This window comes from Microcaecilia unicolor, chromosome 9, assembly GCF_901765095.1.
Source record: "Microcaecilia unicolor chromosome 9, aMicUni1.1, whole genome shotgun sequence".
NCBI classification, from domain to species: domain Eukaryota; kingdom Metazoa; phylum Chordata; class Amphibia; order Gymnophiona; family Siphonopidae; genus Microcaecilia; species Microcaecilia unicolor.
The window spans coordinates 88483435-88501816 of NC_044039.1; the positions used below are offsets into that span (position 1 = coordinate 88483435).

Here is an 18382-nt window from a genome sequence, read left to right on the forward strand (position 1 = left end):
GAGCGAGTCACACCGTGAAAAAAAATGCCAAGAGCAGCACTCCCTACCCCCAGGGAAAGGAGGCGCCAGGTGTGCGAGGGGGGTTAGACAGAGCGGAGGGAAAACACCAGGATATTTCGGGGGAGAGGACACAGGAAGTGAGCAATTTAAACCTGTAGCACTGCAACTGGGGAAAATTGGTTAAAAAGCAGCCGATCACCACGTCTTCCCTCCTGCGGCTGACTCGCACAGTTGTGAGCAATGTGGTCGGGAGTCGGGACTCGGGAGGTTCGCTGCAGGGAGCATCGTCGGGAGAGACCTATGACGTGTCGCTCATGCGCAGAACAGCTGCGCTGTTCTGCGCATGCGCGGCACGTCGGTCACTCTTCATTTATATAGTAGAATATTTAGCCCTATATCAGTGGTTCTCAACCCAGTCCTCAGGACACACCAAACCAGTCAGGTTTTCAGGATATCCACAATGAATATTGGGCTCATTTTCGAAAGAGAAGGATGCCCATCTTTTGACATAAATCAGCAGATGGATGTCCTTCTCCCAGGCTCATCCAAATCAGTATAATCGAAAGCCGATTTGGACGTCCCCAAGTGCTTTCTGTTGCAGGGACGGCCAAAGTTCAAGGGGGCGTGTCGGAGGCATAGCGAAGGCCGGACTTGGGCGTGCCTAATACTTGGACGTCCTTGACCCATAATCGAAAGAAACAAGGACGTCCCTGACGAACACTTGGACAACTTTACCTGGTCGTGTTTTTCTTACGACAAAGGCACGAAAAGGTGCCCAAAATGACCAGATGACCACCGGAGAGAATCGGGGATGACCTCCCCTTACTCCCCCAATGGTCACTAACCCCCTCCCACCCTCAAAAAATATCTTTCAAAATATTGATTGCCAGCCTCAAATGTCATACTCAGGTCTATGACAGCAGTATGCAGGACCCAGGAGCAGTTTTAGTGGGTACTGCAGTGCACTTCAGACAGGCAGACCCAGGCCCATACCCCGCCTACCTGTTACGTTTGTGGAGGAAACAGCGAGCAGGGCCGGTCTTAGCAAGTGCGGGGCCCTATGCAGACCAATTTGATGGGGCCCCACCCTAGCCCTGCCCCCACCTAACTCCGCCCCCACCTAGCTCCACCCCCCCATCCTAGCTCCAGGGCCGGATACCCCTCCCTCCGAGCTCCCGGGCTGCTCCCTCTGAGCTCCAAGGCCCCCAGCTCTGGGGCTTCCCCCCCTAGGGCTCCCAGCTACAAGGCTCCCCTCCCTCCCGGTCATTTTTTAACACCCCCTCCAAAATCCAGTACTAGGTATGCCGAGAATACAAAACACTCAGGACCTATTGAGCAATTCTACCATACCATAAGCAGTCATTTCTACTAGTCACACAAGGAAAAGGAAAGCATCTTAAACACTACAGTGAGCACTAGATCATCAATTCACCTATTGTAAAATAAAACCAGACAGAATAGTACAGATCGTCGATCCTGCACAGTCAATGCCAACTGAAAGCCATGTCTTTTTCACAAACACAGATACACCCTAATCCACTATAGAATAAGTAGTAATATTTAAACTTTCTATTTAGACAAAAATTAAACTGAACCCCCAAGATGCCAGACTCTGCAGACAATTCAACACCACAGAAACAGAAAATGACCCCTAGTACTGTGCAAAATATAAAGACAGCAGATGTAAATTTGAAAAAACTAACAAATACCAATCACCACTTTACAAATTAACAAATAGAAATAAAACAAATACAGAAAATAAAACAATACCATTTTATTGGACTAATACATTTGGCTTCCAGAGGCCAAAATCTCCTTCCTCAGGTCAATACAGTATAGTACTGTTACAGTATCCTATCCTGACCTCAGGAAGGGGGTTTTCTTCTCTGAAAGTTAAGTCGAAATGTATTAAAATTAGTCCAATAAAAGATTACCTTATTTACATGTTCTATTTATAAACATTTATTAACACAGCTACAATACTATATCCTAAAGCAAAAAAATAAAAATATATATTTTATTTACAGTTTGTTGTCTCTGGTTTCTGCTTTCCTCATCTTCTTTTCACTGTCTTCCTTCCATCCAGCATCTGTCATCCAGTGTCTGCCCTCTCTGCTGTCCCCTCCATCCAATGTCTGCCCTCTCTCCCTGCGCCTTCCATCCACATCTGCCCTCTATCTCTGCCCCTTCCATGATCCATCCACCATCTGCCCCTGTCTGCCCTCTCTCCCTCCCCCATCCACTGACTGTCTGCCCTTTCTATCCCTGCCATCCACTGTCTGCCCTTTCTCTCTGCCCCTTCAATCCACAATTTGACCTCCCTCTCCCATCCATCCAGGGTTTGCCCTCCCTCTCGCTACCCCATCCAGGATCTGCCCCTCTCTCCGCCCCTTTTTCAGTCCCCAGTTCCAGCCCCACTATCCCACCAGTCCCCCATTTCAGCCCCAGCCCTTTTCTCCCACCAGTCCCGAGCTTCAGCCCCCCAGCCACTTCTCCCTATCCCGTTTTCAGCCTCCAGTCCCAGTACTAGCCCCCTTATCCCACCTACCCTCCTTTTCAGCCCCCAGTTCCAGCCCCCTTCATCCACATGCCTTGTATTAGGGCCCCCTTTTCAGAACCATTCTCCCACCTGACCCACGCATGCCCCATTTTCCCACCAGCCCCAGGCATGGCCCCCATTTTCCCATATGGCCCCTTCTCAGACCCCAGTGTCTGCCCCCTCCCATCCGAGAACCCCCTCCCCAGTCCCCTTCTCCCATCCAAGAACACCAGTCCCCTCCCCACCCGTCCCCTTCTCACATCCGAGAACTCCCTCCTCAGTCCCCTTCTCCCATCCAAGAATCCCAGTCCCCTACCCACCCGTCCCCTTTAACCATCCAAGAACCCCCTTCCCACCCCCTTCTCCCATCCGTGAACCCCCTCCCCACCTCGGTCCCCTTCTCCCATCCAAGAACCCCAGTCCCCTCCCCACCCCTCCCCTTCTCACATCCGAGAACTCCCTCCTCAGTCCCCTTCTCCCATCCAAGAACCCCAGTCCCCTCCCCTCCCGTCCCCTTCAACCATCCAAGAACCCCCTCCCCACCCCCTTCTCCCATCCATGAACCCCCTCCCCACCTCAGCTTTAGAAATGTTAAGTAGTAGTCTCCTTCCCATTTGAGAACCCCCTCCCCACCCTTCCCCCACCTGAGAACCCCCACCCCACACACCCTTCTCCCATCTGAGTCCCCCCCCAACCTACCTACTAGCTTTGTTCTCCTGCCGCCCACCACCCTCACTGGCTTTAAAAAAAGAATTTGGAAGCGCTAGAGGGACAGGCAGCGCCTCGTGTCTGCCCTCCCTGCTACTAAAAATGTCTTCGACGTCGTCATTGGGCCTTCTCACATTGAGTCCCGCCCACCCTCGTGGTAATTGGAAGTTACCTCAGAGAAGGGCGGGACTCAATGTGAGAAGGCCCAACGACGACGTCGAAGACATTTTTAGTAGCAGGGCAGACGGGAGGCGCTGCCTGTCACTCCGGCGCTACCAAATTCTTTTTTTAAAGGTAGGACAGGGTGGGAGCAGCGGGTGCAGGGCACCCCCCCACCCGCTGACAGCCGGGGTGGACCGCCCACACCACTCCGCCGTCGTGCGCCATCCGAGGGAGGACTGGAACTCGGGCGGTCGGGGCGGGGCGACCTTAGGCGCGCCGCACGGGGCCCCCCCTGAGCACGGGGCCCTATGCGGCCACCTCGGTCGCCTCGCCTTAAGACCGGCCCTGACAGCGAGCCCTCCAAAACCCACCACAAACCCACTGTACCCAAATCTAGGTGCCCGTAAGGGCTATGGTAGTGGTGTATAGTTGGGGGTAGTGAGCTTTGGGGGGGGGGGGGGTTGGGGGGCTCAGCACACAAGGTAAGGGAGCTATGTACCTGGGAGCAATTTATGAAGTCCACTGCAGTGCCCTTTAGGGTGCCCAGTTGGTGTCCCGGCATGTCAGGGGGATCAGTGCACTAGAAATGCTGGCTCCTCCCACGACCAAATGGCTTGCATTTGGTCGTTTCTGAGATGGACGTCCTTGGTTTCAATTATCGCCGAAAATCAGAAACATCCATGTCTAGGGACGACCATCTCTAAGGATGACCAAATTTAAGGATTTGGACGTCCCTGACCGTATTATTGAAACGAAAGATGAACGTACATCTTGTTTTGAAAATACAGGTATCCCCACCCCTGGATCGGGAAGTTTTGCGAGGACATCCAAATCGAAAAATGGACGTCCCTTTCACTTTTCTCTGGCTCCAGAAATTAAAACAAAAGCTTCAAAACAATACATATTTGTAATCCACAAAATCTCATATGCTGAAGATGACACTAGTAATTAGTGGCTCCTTTACCTACTATGTCCTTAAGTTGCCTTACAGTCTGATTAGGACCAGCAGATTGCAGGCCCTATTGGGACTAACAAGCCTCTAGTTCAGGAGTTCTCAACCCAGTCCTCAGGACACACCTAGCCAGTCAGGTTTTCAGGATACCTACAACGAATATGCATGAGATAAATTTACATACAATGGAGGTAGGGCATGCAAATCTATCTCATGCATATTCATTGTGTGTAGCCTGAAAACCTGATTGGCTAGGTGTGTCTCAAGGACTGACTGGGTTGAAAATCCCTGCTCTAGTTGCAATTCCACCCTTCCCCACAATATGGTGGCTTCTCCTCAGTTCAACTTGTTAGTCCATTAGCAATCCACAAGTAGAACAATTCCTATCCTCTTTCTTTTTCTTTTTTCTCCACTGACTTGGCCCCCATTCATATGGGCCTGCAGCTCACATCCCACTTCAGTTTCCTACAGCACTGTTAACCTCCCATGGCTGCTATTTAAATAGCTCTCTTAGGAGTCCTTTTACTAAGCTGAGTAAGGTATTAAGGCATGCCTAACGCAGCAAAAAAAAAAAGCCTAACACAGGACATGTTAGTTGTGGTATGTATGCAGAGCTGTCAAGTTACCCATTCCAGGAGGGACACTTTTTAGCCAGTCCTGGATTTCTCCCAACCTCATCCTGGTGCATTATGGGACCTGTGATTTCAATGGCTAGAATCATGGACTACAAATACTACACTGCTTTAGAATGTATGTTTAAAACCAGGACCAGCCCAAAAGTCTCCCTCCTGGAATGGGTAACTTGAATGCTCTGTGTATGTGTTCTAACCACACATTTTTTATTTCTTTTGAGAGTGGGCATTCCTGTACTAACCAGTTAGCACATCTATTTTGAGTGGAGGAGTGGCCTAGTGGTTATAGCACCAGTCTTGCAATCCAGAGGTGGTCAGTTCAAATCCCACTGCTACTCTTTGTGATCTTGGACAAGTCACTTAACCCTCCATTGCCTCAGGTACAGACTTAGAGGCAGATGCACTAAAGCTAAATGAGCCTTTAATGACTCTCCAACGAGGAAAATTTGATCCGTTGCATGCATCAAAGGGCTTTTACCGAGGAAGCCAGCAGCTAACGAAAACGGAATGGAGATGAGCAATTAGTGTGAAAACCCCATTGAAACGACATGCACTAACCTTTTCCGATTGCCTTTACGCAGGAAAAAAGGCAGGAAAACTAACGAGAGGTCTGGACCACTCGTTAGGTCAGCTCTGTGGCAGGAAAAATCATTAAGAGAAAAAATAAACAAACTTTGAGCCAATCCCAGCGCATTAGCAGAGCTAAAAGCGCTGTGATTGGTCCAAAGGACGTCAGAAAAACAAAAATAAATAAAAATAAAAAAGGATCGGGAGGGGGCAAGGGCGCTCATCAGGAGCGTCCTGTACGGACGGCCTTGCCCCCCCCCCCCCCGCTGCTCGCCACTTTCCGCCGCTCCCCCCACCCCGAAAAAGCAAAATTCGAGCAGCCCCTGCCCCCCTCCCTTCCTCACTACTCTCTCACCTCAGCTCCGCCTCCCGACATCCTCCGTCCTGTGCCCCGCCCCCTTTTGGGGTCGTCGCCGCCATTCCCCTCCTCCATCGGGCCCCCCTCCCTCTTACCGGGCCCGTGCAGCGCCTCTCTCCTCTGTCCGAAGGCGCTGCACGGGCAAGAAGACAGCTGATGCCTGCCTTCGCCCAGCTTCGATGGCGCGTCTTTCTCCTGCTTTCTCCTGCTGGGCCCGCCCCTGTCTGGGCCCAGCAGGAGAAAGCAGGAGAAAGACGCGCCATCGAAGCTGGGCGAAGGCAGGCATCAGCTGTCTTCTTGCCCGTGCAGCGCCTTCGGACAGAGGAGAGAGGCGCTGCACGGGCCCGGTAAGAGGGAGGGGGGCCCGATGGAGGAGGGGAATGGCGGCGACGACCCCAAAAGGGGGCGGGGCACAGGACGGAGGATGTCGGGAGGCGGAGCTGAGGTGAGAGAGTAGTGAGGAAGGGAGGGGGGCAGGGGCTGCTCGAATTTTGCTTTCTCGGGGTGGGGGGGAGCGGCGGAAAGTGGCGAGAAGCGGGGGGGGGGGGGCAAGGCCGTCCGTACAGGACGCTCCTGATGAGCGCCCTTGCCCCCTCCCGACCCTTTTTTTTTTATTTTTGTTTTGATTTGATTTGGGAGCCATGTGCTTGTGATTTGACTGTGTTTTGACTGTTTGTGGCATGCGCAGAGCAGCTAACATAACGCTTGGCTGCTCTGCGCATGATTTGGGGGCCGATTAACGATGTGTATTGTGATTCTTTGGTACATTGTACGTTTCAATACCGATCTCAGCATGTGTGACTTTTTTTTTTTGGTGCATTTTTCGTTATTTTAAAATCGTTAGGGACTTTAACGATTTAGATTTTTTTACGTTTGGTTGCTGCATCTGCCTCTTAGATTGTGAGCCCTCCTGGGACAAAGAAATATCCAAAGTACCTGAATGTAACTCACTTTGAGCTACTAATGAAAAAGGTGTTAACAAAATCCAAATAAATAAATATATTATCATATGCTAACTGGTTAGCATACCGTTAATGCAGGAGCCCTTATCGCCACCTAAATTGGTCTCAGTAAGTACTCATGTGGTAATTTTTTAAAATTACCATGCACTAATGGTAACATTAGCATACAACCATTAATGAAATTAATTTTTAAGCCATGGTAAAAATGGTCTTAGAGTGTGGGGGAAACCCGCTAAAGAGCACGCTAAGGAGGGTGAATAGTGGAGTGCCTCAGGAATCAGTTCTGGGACCAGTGCTATTTAACATATTTATAAATAATATGGAAATCAGAATGACGAGTGAGGTGCTTAAATTTGCAGATGACACAAAATTATTCAAGGTTGTTAAAACACATGCAGACTGTGAAAAATTGCAGGAAGACCTTAGGAAACTGGAAAACTGGGCGTCCAAATGGTAGATGAAATTTAATGTGGGCAAATGCAAAGTGATGCACATTGGAAAGAATAATCCAAATCATAGTTACCTGATGCTAGGATCCACCTTGGGGTCAGCACCCAAGAAAAAGATCTAGTTGTCATTGTAGACAATATGCTGAAATCTTCTGTCCAGTGTGCGGTGGCAACCAAAAGAGCAGACAGGATGCTAGGAATTATTAGGAAAGGGATAGTGAATAAGGCCAAAAATATTATAATGCCTCTGTATCGCTCCATGGTGCAACCTCTCCTTCAGAACTGCATTCAGTTCTGGACACCGTATCTCAAAAAAGATATAGCAGAATTAGAAAAGGTTCAAAGAGGAGTGACCAGAATGATAAAGGGGATAGAACTTCTCTCATATGAGGAAAGGCTTAAGAGATTAGGGCTCTTCAGCTTGAAAAAGAGACGGATGAGGGGAGATATGATTGAGGTCTACAAAATCCTGAGTGGTGTAGAACGAGTAGGGAAGCTACTGCTTGCCCTGGGATTGGTAGCATGGAATGCATCAGCGTGCACAGGAGCAAGAAGAAAGAAAAGCAGGGGGCAGTTAGCAAACCCGGCTGTGCTGGAGAACGTGCTGAAGAAGGCTTTGGCTGGCGGGGGTTGAGGACTCCCGCCAGCAAAGGTATTTGTTTGTGAGGGGGTGAGGCGAGGCGTGGCTGTGGGGGGGGGGGGCAGCGGGGCGGCACTCAAAATGTGCCCCTAACCGCGGGCTCTGGCCCCCTCCCACCGTGAGGTCTGGCTATGCCCCTGCCACTCTCCATTCTGGAACTATCGCCGGCCCAACGCAGACGCCAGCGGTAGTTCCACCCCAGCGTTGGCATTTCCGGTGCTAGCGGAAATATTTCAAAAATCTTTCCTGAGGGGGGGGTTACTGTTGGGTTAGCGCGGGAGCTCTTACTGCCACGTCAATGGGTAGCAGTATGTGCTTCCCGCCGCGTGGCCACATGATAAGAGCAACAGCCATGTCTTTATTTGGCCTTTTTTACCTTCTGCAGTAAAAAGCGCCTCAGCGCACAGCAAAAATGGCCCCTGCTGCTAGCGCAGGGCCTTTTTTTACCACATCTTAGTAAAAGAGCCCTTGAATGCTTTCATTTTTTATTATTTGGATTGTCTTTTATTCTTTGACATCTGCTCTCAGACAATTATGGACTCAGACCCTGCCCCCCAACCCCTCCCACTTTAGCCTTCCCAAACAGCTGAGCCGCCTATGGTTAGGACTGCTTTTATGTGGTCCTGCTTGTTGAGTTAATTATCTGGGTACCAGATAAATATTTATGGTTAAACTAGTTTGCATAATATGAATTCGTTCTGATAAAAAATGTTTTCTTTGTAGTAAAATTTAAAGATGAGGTTAGTCATGTCTGCTCCTGGTGTTAAATCAGATCGATTTCTCTCTTTCGTATCTGGAGTTGCAATGTGGAAGCACACGATGCTGTTCTTCTCTGTCCTCAGCACTAGGTGAAATCATAATCCTGAACTCTGTTTCAGCATTGATATCCAGCAATCTCATAACTCTGCCAAAATGGAATAGGGTTGTCTTGCGTCAGAACAATGTCTTCTTCCTGAATCAATGGTATATTCTGTTTCTAGCTAACCTCTTCTCTCTCTGCTTGTTTCAGGTTCTTTTTAATGTACCTCATTAATAAGGATGAGACAGAACACACTGGACAGGTGAGTAATGTAGAGGATGTATTCTCTGTGCAGCAATCTGTTGTCTGCTCTCGGCTTCCCTTAGATTTCTCTGTGTCTATTGACAACACAGTCAGGAGAAAGTAGTAATATATGCATGATTAGCTTTGCTTGGATAACCTTGGAATTAGAACTGGTTGTTAAGGAAGGTTGGTAATTTCAGTTATTGAACCCTGTACTTACCCACATATATATGCGTTATCTTTGTGTTTAAATAAAATCTGTCTTGGATATAATGGGTTGTGGTGTCAATGTATTCAGGCTGAGAACCTAACACTTAGAAAACGGTGTACTAAGGGGAAATGGGACTTGATATACCACCTTTCTGTGGTATTTTGCAACTACATTCAAAGCGGTTTACATATATACAGGTACTTATTTTGTACCTGGGGCAATGGAGGGTTAAGTGATTTGCCCACAGTCACAAGGAGCTGCAGTGGGAATTGAACCCAGTTCCCCAGTGCACTAACCACTAGGCTACTCCTTCACACACAACTTCACAAACAAGACTATACACAGAAAATTGGCAAAAACCATTCCCAAGCGTGTAAGATTTGCACATTTTTCTATTCACTACTTGTCTTTTTTCGGTGCACTTTACATTTGTAAAGCCATCTAAAAAACTTATTTAAAATCACTAATGAGCTGAAGAATCATGCCACAAACTTGATTAGAAAGAATTTTCAAGGTTGCCTGTACGTGTTACATCTTATCAATCAATTTCAAGATGTGTTTTGTTTCCTGCAGAATTTTCAATCTATTTGATTCAAGCCCTCCCTTAACATACAATGCTACCCCTCCACCAATTCAATCCACCCTATCACTATGATATAATTTGTACTCTGGTATGACAGTGTCCCACTGGTTATCCTTCTTCCACCAGGTCTCAGAGATGCCTATTATATCTAATTTTTCATTTAGTTCAATATATTCTAACTCTCCCATCTTATTTCTTAGACTTCTGGCATTCGCATATAGACATTTCAAACTATGTTTGATGTTCCTATTTACATCTTCCTCAGCAGTTGGCAGTGTTAATTTGCAATCTGTTGTCTGCTTTTTCTTTAAAGACACCTGGTTCACTATTGTTTGTATTGCAACCTCGCTATAGGGATACCCTATTGCAACCTCGCTATCGGGATACTTCATGCTCCCTGTTTTGGTGATATCTTTGAAAGATACCTTGTTCCAAACCATGCACTTTTGAATGACTGTCAGCCTTCTCGCTGGTTCTAGTTTAAAAGCTGCTCTGTCTCCTTTTGAAATGCCGATGCCAGCAGCCTGGTCCCTCACTGGTTAAGGTGGATTTCATCATTCCGGAATAGGCTCCCCCTTCCCCAGAATGTTGCCTAGTTCCTTACAAATCTAAAACCCTCCTCCCTGCACCATCATCTCATCCACACATTGAGCTCTGCCTGTCTCTTGGGCCTTGCGTGTGGAACGGGAAGCACTTTAGAAAATGCTACCCTAGAGGTTCTGGATTTGAGCTTTCTACCTAAGAGCCTAAATTTGGCTTCCAGAACCTCTCTCCCACATTTTCTATGTCATTGGTACCCACATGTACGAAGATAGCCGGCTCCTCCCCAGCACTATCTAAAATCCTATCTAGGTGATGCATGAGGTCCGCCACCTTCGAACCAGGCAGGCAAGTGACAAGTGATTCTCACGTCCAGCAGCCACCCAGCTATCTACATGCCTAATTATCGAATCACTAACTACAGTCCCTACCCTCCTGTCCTGGGCAGAAGCTCCTGGAGACACATCCTCGGTGCGAGAGGATATTATATCCCTTGGTGGGTCCTGGCTACAGGATTACTTTCAGCTGCACTAGGGCGATGCTCTTCTTTTAGAAAACCTCCCTCCTCCAAGACAGCACAGGGGCTGCCAGACTGGAGGTGGGACTTCTCTACAACGTCCCTGTAGGCCTCTTCTTTGTATGGCAAGCTTTAGCAGTAAATTTGAGAGACTGAGAGCATTCTCCACATACTCTGGCTTAGGAGTAAGGTCCATTATTGTCATGACATGCACAAAACTATCCCATTTGAAGACATTGCTCTTGAGAGAAAAGATTTTTAAAAATAAGGAGGATTAGCTACTAAAGTGTGAAGTCCCAAAAAGCAACAAGGCAACCGATCCAGTGTGGAAATGAACACAGCAGATCAATGATCAGTCCAAAATATTCTTTATAGCAGAGTCTGTGCCGTGTTCTTTTCCACTAAAGTGTGATTTTGCAAAAGTAGACTTTGCATGAGAACTAGCGGTATTCTACCTTTATTGTAAGGGCATTGTATTTTACTAATCTGCTTGGTCCCAGCATCTCCTTTCAGCTTTTCTTATGTCATCTTCATCTAAGTTCTTTTCCAGGATCTCATTTTTATTTTTTTATTTCTTCTCCTGCCTTCCTTTCCTCTCTACATGTGTCTCTAACACTGATCGTTCCCCTTAATCATTTTTCTCTTTTTCCCTCTTCTGCGCATCACCACTCACCAGCTAGATTTTACCTTCATTCTCCCCTTCCATTGCCCTCTAATCTCTCAGTTTCCCTCTTTTCACATCTCATTTCTCTCCTCTCCTGGCCCTCATTTACTGTATCTTCCTCCAAGTCTCATTTCCTCACCATCCCCTCCTGGCATCCAGTTTTCTCATTTGCTTCTCAAATCTGTTCCTTTCATCTGTTCCTTTCCAGTGCTTCTCAACCCTTTTTCACCTTCTCCAGCTACTTCACTACACCACCAGGGCTAGTAAATTAGGCCTAAAGGGGGGGGGGGGTACCTACTGGGGGGTGGGGGGTTCTCTTATTGGGGGGAGACAAAAGGGAGGTCCATTCATGTTGGGAGTATGGTAGTAGTATGCACAGGGATGGGGACAACAGGAAATAGTGGGTATCCACAGTGTTTGTGATAAAACAGTCATTAATACCACAGGGATGTGAGGGGATAGATCCAAAGTGAAAAGGGATGGATTAGAAGTGTATGGGGATGGGGGGAGATGGAAACCAGATTATGTCCCTAAACAGACCTCAACTCAGAAACATGAAACACCAACACCTCTTGCATATTTAACAAAGTAATATAGCCTATTGTTTTATGTTAAATTTTAACAAGTTGTAACACATTTTGGGCCTCTTTTACAAAGCCTCACTACCGATTCTCAGTGTGGCAAATGAGAAGAAGCCCATTCAATTCCTTCTCTCATATGCTGCGTGGGCATTGCTAGCGCAGCTTTGTAAAAGAGGGCCTTTGTGTTTTATTTGAATGTACAAGATCTTTCAAATGCGGGTTGGTTATGCGAGTGTAAAAGAATATGGTGAGAATGGATGGTACCGATATGATGGGGATGGTATGAGGACAGAAAAAGGTTGACTGGGGACAGGTGAGAATAGGGATCAAATTATGTCCCTGTGACGCCTCTAGTGTATGGCCATGTTGGGAAGGGGAAAGAAGTTGGGAGGAAGGATGACAGATCCCCTTTTGTGGGTCCTGGCTCATATTAAGCCAGAACCTACATAAGTGTCCCAGCTAAATATCAGCCGATATTTGCATAAGTGCCAGTAGCCAGCACATGTCTGGTCATATCTGCATATTGAATGCCAGTGTTTGGACATGGCCTGCCATTAAATATCCGCATTTTATCAATCCATGATACACCCATCCTATTTTATGGGACCTCATTGAGCTCAACCAGAGCAAGCCATTCACACATTAGCCTGCAAAAAGGCATGGTTGTACTATCTTCGGGACATATCACCCTTACAAAAGTCTTCCCAACTCTGTTACATTCAACTCTAACAACTCTGGCCTACCAGCCTTTAAGTGCACCATCTCTGCCTGCATTGCAGTTTGTACAGCCTTCTGCTATAACCAACATTCAATAATATATCTGTCCATCTTAGAGCTACAGCAACCTCTGTGGTCAATCTTCAAGGCCACCCCCTTTGCAGATATCTGCAATGCTGCAACTTGGTCCTTGGTTCATACCTTAATGAATCACTACTGCTTAGACTCTCTACAAACAAAATACCTAGCCTCCTGTCAGGCTGTGCTCTATAGACTATTTGCCTAATAACCTCCAGCCAATCATTGTTTTGGGGTCACCATGAAAAGGCAAATCAATTGGCAACCCTCTACTAGGGAGCCACCATACAATCCAGCTTATAATCGAACGAGAAAAACGCCCAAGTTCCGACCTAAATCGGGAGATGGGCGTCTTTCTCACAAAAACAAATAAAGCGGTATAATCGAAAGCCGAACTTTGGACGCTTTCAACTGCACTCCGTCGCGGATGCGGACAAAGTGGACGGGGGCGTGTCGGAGGCGTGGTGAAGGCGGAACTGGGGCGTGGTTATCACCCGAACAGAGATGGGCGCCTTTCGCCGATAATGGATGCGTTTGTAGCTAGAATTTAGGGCACTTTTCCTGGACCCTGTTTTTTCACGAATAAGGCCCCAAAAAGTGCCCTAAATGACCAGATGACCCCCAGAGGGAGTCGGGGATGACCTCCCCTGACTCCCCCAGTGGTCACTAACCCCCTCCCACCACAAAAAATGATGTTTCACAACTTTTTATTTTCACCCTCAAATGTCATACCCTCCTCCCAAGCAGCAGTATGCAGGTCCCTGGAGCAGTTGTTAGGGGGTGCAGTGGACGTCAGGCAGGTGGACCCAGGCCCATCCCCCCCCCTACCTGTTACAATTGTGCTGCTTAATGCTTAGTCGTCCAACCCCCCCAAACCCACTGTACCCACATGTAGGTGCCCCCCTTCACCCCTTAGGGCTATAGTAATGGTGTAGACTTGTGGGCAGTGGGTTTTGAGGGGGATTTGGGGGGCTCAACACCCAAGGGAAGGGTGCTGTGCACCTGGGAGCTCTTTTACCTTTTTTTTGTTTTTGTAAAAGTGCCCCCTAGGGTGCCCGGTTGGTGTCCTGGCATGTGAGGGGGACCAGTGCACTACGAATGCTGGCTCCTCCCATGACCAAAGGGCTTGTATTTGGTCGTTTTTGAGATGGGCGTCGTCGGTTTCCATTATCAGCGAAAACTGAGGTCGTCCATCTCTAAGGTTGACCATCTCAACATTTAGGTCGACCATCTCTTAGGTCGACCTAAATTCTGAGATTTGGGCATCCCCGACCGTATTATCAAAACGAAAGATGGACGCCCATCTTGTTTCGATAATACGGGATACCCCGCCCCTTCGCGGGGACATCCTCAGAGATGGGCGCCCTTAGAGATGGGTGTCCCTGTTCGAAAATGCCCCTCAATGTGTCCTGCATTTTCCCCCGCTTGTCTATAGAGAAAGCTAAATCACTTACCTGGAGGGGGTTCTCCATAGATAACAAGGAAATGCAGCCACACTTACCCACTCACCTTCCTTTTCTGTACAACTCAATTAGCTAGAACAGTGTTTCCCAAATCTAGTCCTGGAGTACCCCCTTGCCAGTCAAGTTTTCAGGATATCCACAATGAATATGCATAAACTTGATTTGCATACACTGTCTCCATTATATGCAAATCTCTTTCATGCATATTCATTGTGGATATCCTGAAAACCTGACTGCCAAGGGGGTACTCCAGGACTGGATTTGGGAAACACGGAGCTAGAGTAAAGATTGAAGGAAAGGGAAAAGTTTCAGCATGAGTGGGATTGCCTACATAAGCTCAGAACAAGTCAAAGACTTTGTTTTCTCTGCTATTTAGCTACTATTTATTGAGGTGTATATTTGTATGCATTTGTTATGCACCATCCACGCACCCAGTGTTTATAGCAGTGGCTTCAACCCAATTCTCAGGGACCATTTGACCAGTCACATTTTCAGGATATCCACAATGAATATGCATGAGATCTCATAGCATGCACTTCCTCTACTGCATGCATATATCTCATGCATATTCATTGTGGATATCTTGAAAACCTGACTGGCCAGATGGTCCCTGAGGACTAGGATGAAAACCACTGGTTTACAGAATAAGTTCTGCATACTTAAAGGAGAGTCCCACCCAGCATACACCCACTGACTGCCCTAAATGTTGTATGGTTTATTGAATTTAATATATTGCCTTTCCTGACAACATACTAAGGTGGTTTACAAACTAAAAATTCAGAAAAAGAAAAGGAACTGTATTGTAAGTTATAGGATACAAAAAGAAAATAGGATAAAATAGTATACCTTAGGGCAGTGATAGATAAGAACATAAGAATAGCCATACTGGGTCAGATTTGCTTCCAATCCAGGTCTCAAGTACCTGGCAGAAACCCAGTTAGTAGCAACATTCCATGCTACCAATCGCAGGGCAAGCAGTGGTTTCTCCCATGTCCATCTCAACAGACTATGGACTTTTCCTCCAGGAACTTGTCCAAACCTTTTTTAAACCCATATATACTAACTGCCATTACCACATCCTCCAGCAATGAGTTTCAGAACTTAACTATTCTTTGAGTGAAACAAATATTTCCTTCTATTTGTTTTAAAATTATTTCCATTCAATTTCATCGAGTATCCCCTAGTCTTTGTACTTTTTTAATGAGTGAAAAATCGATTCACCTCCACCCGCAGACAGTGGGCAAGGATCACAGCTCCCTAGCAGTACACACAACCCCTGGCCTGACTGTTAAGAGCAGTTGTAAATAAATAGGTTTTTAAATATCGATTTAAATTTTTTAAATGAGAGTTCTAGCCATGTAGGGAGCATTATAGAATATCGCTATGCTTATGGGTGGTCTGATGTTGATTTTACATGTGTGAATTGTAACTTTTATAGAATTGCCACCTAATATGTTATTACAAGCAATGGTTGATCAATCTGTTACTTTTTTGAAGAAAACATGTGATGAGCTGCAAGAACATGATTTACATTCTCAGAAGGAGGAGGGTGATTGTGGGAAAGGTGAATCTCAGGTTCTTGCAGTGCAGGCAGCTGGTGTCTCACAGATTAAGGATGCATTATGTTTGTATAGGCAACTGAAGTATATGGAGAATTCCACCAGGATGGGAAACCTAATATTTTTAAACTTTCCCAGAATATGCCTCCTCTCTTCTTGACTAATTGTGTGTCTATAATTATTTCCTATTTGCATTCTTCCAATTCATCTCTAGTGATGGACCAGTCTAATGCTGCTCAGAAAGTAAAGAATCCATCTATTTATAATGACTGATTTCTTCAACTTATCTCAAACCCTGATTTCCTCCAGAGTGGTCCCAGTGAAATTGGACAAAATCATTGAACTTAAAGCTTATTTTTCTAAGAAGGATATTCTTTTTGTGGTCAGAAAATAACTTGGGGGGGGGGGGGGGGGGGTTCTGATGTGTCTAGAGCTTCCCAACTAAGGAGGAATCAGTTTTTGCAGTTAGGAGCTCATATGTAGGCTATAGGAGAATTCTTCTTGTGATGCTTCCCATGCAAATGTTTGAATACCTATTTGGGCACAAATCCCGGGATTCTAAATATCGAGCCTTAATTTCCGTGCAGAAATCGAAGCGTAGTCTATAACAGTGCGCATAACTTAATTAACTAATCAGTGCTATCACTTGGATGTTAACAAGCAATTATCAGTACTAATTGGCATTAAGATTTACATGCACAACTCGCTAAGTGTATTCTGTAACATGGTGCGCTGAAATTCTAAGTCGCATAGTTGAAAGGGGGGTATTGTCATGGGCACAGCATGGGCGTTTCTAAAATCTATGCACTTTGTTATAGAATGCACCCGCTCTGCGCCTAATTTAGGAATTGGGATTTACACCAAGTAAAACATGGAATAAATGGTCACAACTAAATTTGGTCATGTGGAGAGGCGCTCGGCGTATTCTATATACTGTGCGTAAATTTAATCCTATTCTATAAAATATAGGCATACTATGCCTCAGCATACTTTTTCCACGCAGAATTTTCAGGCGCCATATATAGAATCTAGCCACCTTTTCAGAATCTTTTTCTCCAACATAGCCAACATGAACACCAACCAAAACACCTCAATGCCTGACCACTGCCAGAAATGAACATAGCTCACACAAGAATGTAATTAGTATAACCGACATAAATTGTGAGCCACATTGAATCAACATCTTGATTGGAAAATGTGGGGTACAAATGCAGGAATAAATAAATTGAAATACTCTGAACCTTCACAATTGGAGGCTTTTGTGCTTAATATATAGGGGCAACAGTGAGTTCTGTTGTATGGGTAGATATGTTTCCATTTTCTTTATTTCTTTTCCAGAGATGTATTTTGCAATGAGAAACCGATAGGGGGGGGAGGGGGGGGTCTGTCTACTAAAGGGTGGTTAAACCACTCTTTTTGGGAATGCCCAATGACCCAGTTGTTCTGGAAGGCAGTGATAGGCTATGTGGGGAAACTGTTGGGGCGGGAGGTATCCCTTTCCCCAGAAGCAGTGTTGCTGGATAAGTATGAAGCATTTCATATACGTTAATAGAGCACGTACCTTGTTTGTTATGAAAGCGGGGATCCTGGGGAAAAAAAGTGATCTTAGGGGTCTGGGCAGGGGACGAGGCGCCATCTTTCTGGACATGGAGAAATATATTGCATGCTTTGATGCTCTTAGAGTGTCAATACACTAAGCATATACCTAAACGATTAAAGTTGTTTCACGCAGTGTGGGATGCATACATTGAGTGTCTTCCGCACAGGGCCAGGAGTCTGCTTTTGAACTCCATGTAAGGATCAGAGAGACGGGGTGGGGGTGCTCCATGGCATTCAGAAAAAGCATTTGGAATAAGTAACATACGTGTATAGGTACTGGTCATGAGAGGCCCTTCTCTCCATGTGTCCCCCCCCCCCTTTTCTTTTTGTGTTATTGTTATGTTGTCGCACGAATAGATGGGATAGGGGGAGGGAAAGGATGCACAAAGGTCACAAAGAAAAGGAACAATGGATGATAAACAAGGTTCAAGATGGTTACAAGGAGTACCTTGGATGCTTGAATGAGAAGCTAGATATGTTAGAAAAGTCATGGGATAAGAGTTATGTAGTAAGAGTATTGTCACGAAACACTGTTCAATTATAATGTGAGGGAGGGATAGGGTAAGGGGAAGGGGTTAGGAGGGGGGAAGGGATCATTGATCAAATATATTTGATGATATAACATTATCTTGTATATTCTCAGACAGTTGTATCTACAAAGGTTGTTGTATACTGAAGTGGACGACTGATTTTCTTGTTGAATCATCAATAAAAATTGTTGAAACAAAGGGTGGTTAAACCCTTACATACACTTAGTGTGCATGAAAATGGTTACAGCAAAGCGCTTTAAAGTGTTTTTCAGTAAGTGATCTTTTTGCGCACTAAGCTCGCATAATTTACACTTTTGTATTTATTTTTG

At 46.2% G+C, this 18382-nt stretch overlaps 1 protein-coding gene across 1 annotated transcript in view; it reads left to right on the top strand.

Moving 5' to 3' along the window:
- RYR3 (ryanodine receptor 3) overlaps positions 1-18382 on the top strand; it is a 743078-nt gene that overhangs the window by 722843 nt on the left and 1853 nt on the right. The window contains 1 exon segment of the mRNA XM_030213678.1: positions 8979-9030. Coding sequence (XP_030069538.1) covers positions 8979-9030 — 52 coding nt within the window.